The sequence below is a fragment of the Chrysochloris asiatica genome, unplaced genomic scaffold (genome assembly GCF_000296735.1).
Source record: "Chrysochloris asiatica unplaced genomic scaffold, ChrAsi1.0 scaffold00259, whole genome shotgun sequence".
Taxonomy (NCBI): Eukaryota; Metazoa; Chordata; class Mammalia; order Afrosoricida; family Chrysochloridae; genus Chrysochloris; species Chrysochloris asiatica.
In genome coordinates, this window is record NW_006408777.1 from 3,834,140 (window position 1) to 3,836,936 (window position 2,797).

The 2,797-nt window shown below is 36.5% G+C and overlaps 1 protein-coding gene across 1 annotated transcript in view; it reads right to left on the minus strand.

The window, feature by feature from the left end:
* The window catches only part of LOC102830544 (aspartyl/asparaginyl beta-hydroxylase-like), a 174,354-nt gene that overhangs the window by 10,600 nt on the left and 160,957 nt on the right, over window positions 1–2,797 (minus strand). The window contains exon 8 of the mRNA XM_006874048.1: window positions 229–364. Coding sequence (XP_006874110.1) covers window positions 229–364 — 136 coding nt within the window. The remainder of the gene's footprint in view (window positions 1–228; window positions 365–2,797) is intronic.

Sequence of the window (2,797 nt, forward strand, 5' to 3'; positions counted from 1 at the left end):
GAGATGATATACGATGGAATGAATGTAAAACTAAAGTTCTCCCATGTAAACTATCATATAATTCACAATAAAACATTAAAAAAAAAATAATAACCATGAATGCATTTCCAAAATCTAGGCTTCCCAGACAATTTCCCTTAATTATGAGAGTGCAGACTTGTAAGTCTGGGAAATGTTCACTTCTCATGAGGTTTGGCTGCAAAGAAGAAACTGGAAGTTAGTGCTCACCTTGCTGCCAGAGTGTGAACTGGCTCCAATCGCCCTTCTCCCGCAGGTTTTCATCCTCAGGCAGAAAGAGGCCTCTAGCTTTGTCCATCACTGCAATGCCTTCATCACGAATTAACTTCCAGTTACTCTCTAAGGACTAGATGGAATGCTAGTTTTATTGGACTGAAAATATACCTGTAAGGATCTCCTATAATGAGTTGCAACTTAAAAATAATAATGTAATGTTGACTGTCATCTACATTGCTTATTCCTGAGATCTCTCGTCAAAGACAATTTTAAAAAACAGAAAACCTTATGTTACTTTCTAGAACTAAATGCTTTTTCATCGTAAAACATTCAAAAATTCTCAGAGACCTCGGAGAATATCCCCTTTTCTAATTTACATTTAGATTTGCCTAAATGTTTATATATTCTTTTTATCACAACCAACAAGGGTTTTGATCTTCCTGATCATCTTATGTCAGTCATATGTAATTTTATCATCAGTAATTACAACACTACTACAACAAGTTCCAAGGAGCTCTGGTAGCATTGTGGTTACGAATTGGGCTGCTAACCACAAGGTCATCAGTTTGAAACTATCAGCCATTCCATGGGAGAAAGATGGGGCTTTCTGCTCTGGTAAACATTTACAGCCTCAGAAACCCTGTACAGAGTTGCTATGAGTTGAAACTGATGCCACAGCACACCACCACCACCACCACAAGTTCCATGTGATAACCACAAGACCAAAACTGACTAATTTTACATTCCTTATTAAAATGCCAGTTAACATAGTAAATATTAGTTAAACTGCCACAGGCACTGGAAAGCCTCTATTGGAAGATTTGATTTATTATAAGACTAAAACAAAACAAAGCCCTAGTGCTAGGAAACCAGCCAAACATTAATGATTACTTGACATCTCATTCATGTGTTTGCTTTGCACATTGCAGATAGAAGGCTTGTGGCCAGCAGACCAGGAGAGCCATGGAGTGGCCTGGCTTGGGCCAGAAATCTGGTACAAGAACAAGTGAACTAAGCCATCTGCTCCTGCAGTTTTCACTGACACATTTTTCAGTTGGTTACACTGGGGAGAAGCAGCAGAGAAAGCAGGCAAGAGTGAGCATACAGAGAAGTGGACTGAGAGGTACTGTTCTCAGGAGGAAATATACATTGCTAACCAACTTAATGAGAGAGACTAAGCTACACAGATCAATCAGGATTTCAAAATCTTTGTAATTTTCAAAAAATTTTTTATGTTAAATGAGAAGTAGATGAAATATTTGAGTAGATGAGTAAACAAAAAATATTCTCAACAAGAATCAGAGATACACTTTAAGTTACTGAACAGCATGGAACTAGTACTTACAAATTACATCCAAAGAGAAAGACTTTGACTCAAAAAATAAATGCAAGTAGAATATGCTGAAAATGGGCAGAACCTCATAAATTGTGCATGTCATTTCCATTAGTCAGGTGAAGGCCAGATGATAAGTCATTTGGTAGAGAAAACCAAAAGATGACATGGAGGGTGCTTTTACTCAGTCTTTATGAGTTCATGACTCAAAGTGGGAAAATAGATAAGGGGCTAGGATGACTGAATAGGCAGAGGATCATGGCCAAGACAAATACTCTCAGAAACGAAGAAAAAAAATATCCCCTAGGATTTTGCAGTACTTCACATCTTTAAAAATGTACCTAAATTGTCAAAACTCACTATGGTCATTGTTAATTTGTTTGAGTTGCAAGATAAGTATGCTAGATTCTTGTTATATTGTCACACAGATAAGAGACAATGACCTCTAATATGAAATTACTAAATGAAGTTATAGTTGCATTATATAGGCAAGCTCTTCTGTTCTTCTTTTAAGTTTCTTTCATTTAAAAAAATATATATATAGCTGATTTTAGGTGCAACTTTAGAAGCACTTGATTTTTTGTTACTGTATCAGGACACAAGATGCATAAGTGATAGCATCACTAATGAATGAAAAACATACTAAATTTATTAAATATCAACTTGATTTTTGTAGGCAAGATGGAGTCATTCTTCCCTCCCCACCTACTTCCTGTAGCCTTCTCTGGGGAAGCTAGATGAAGAGCTTCTCCATGAGTATTAATAATTAAAAAAAACAAAACAAACAAAAAAAAAACCTGTTTCAGCTTTTCATTGATATACATGGCACGCATGCACATCTGTTGGATAACACACTTGTGTTCCCAGAAGCAAATTGGTGCTGGAGGGGTCTCCCAAGTACCTGACTTCAAGGACATGTGCTAAATGCCAGAATGTCCAACACTACACAGCACTGAACAGACTTTTCCAATTTGATTCCATTTATAAACACATAACATTTTCTATTTTGAGTTTAATGCTTTGACATATAATTTTGGAACTGGAAGAATCCATAATTTCATTCTCACAGTGATAAAGGCAGATTTCAACCATGTTCACAATAAAACCCCAGCAGCAGTTTTCCCCTGCTTTTACCACTGCCCTTCCCCGCTCAAATCAGGAATCTGATCATGATCAAAAGTTCAAAATATAGCAAAAATGTTTGTAAAATGTGGCACTGTGGGATAATGT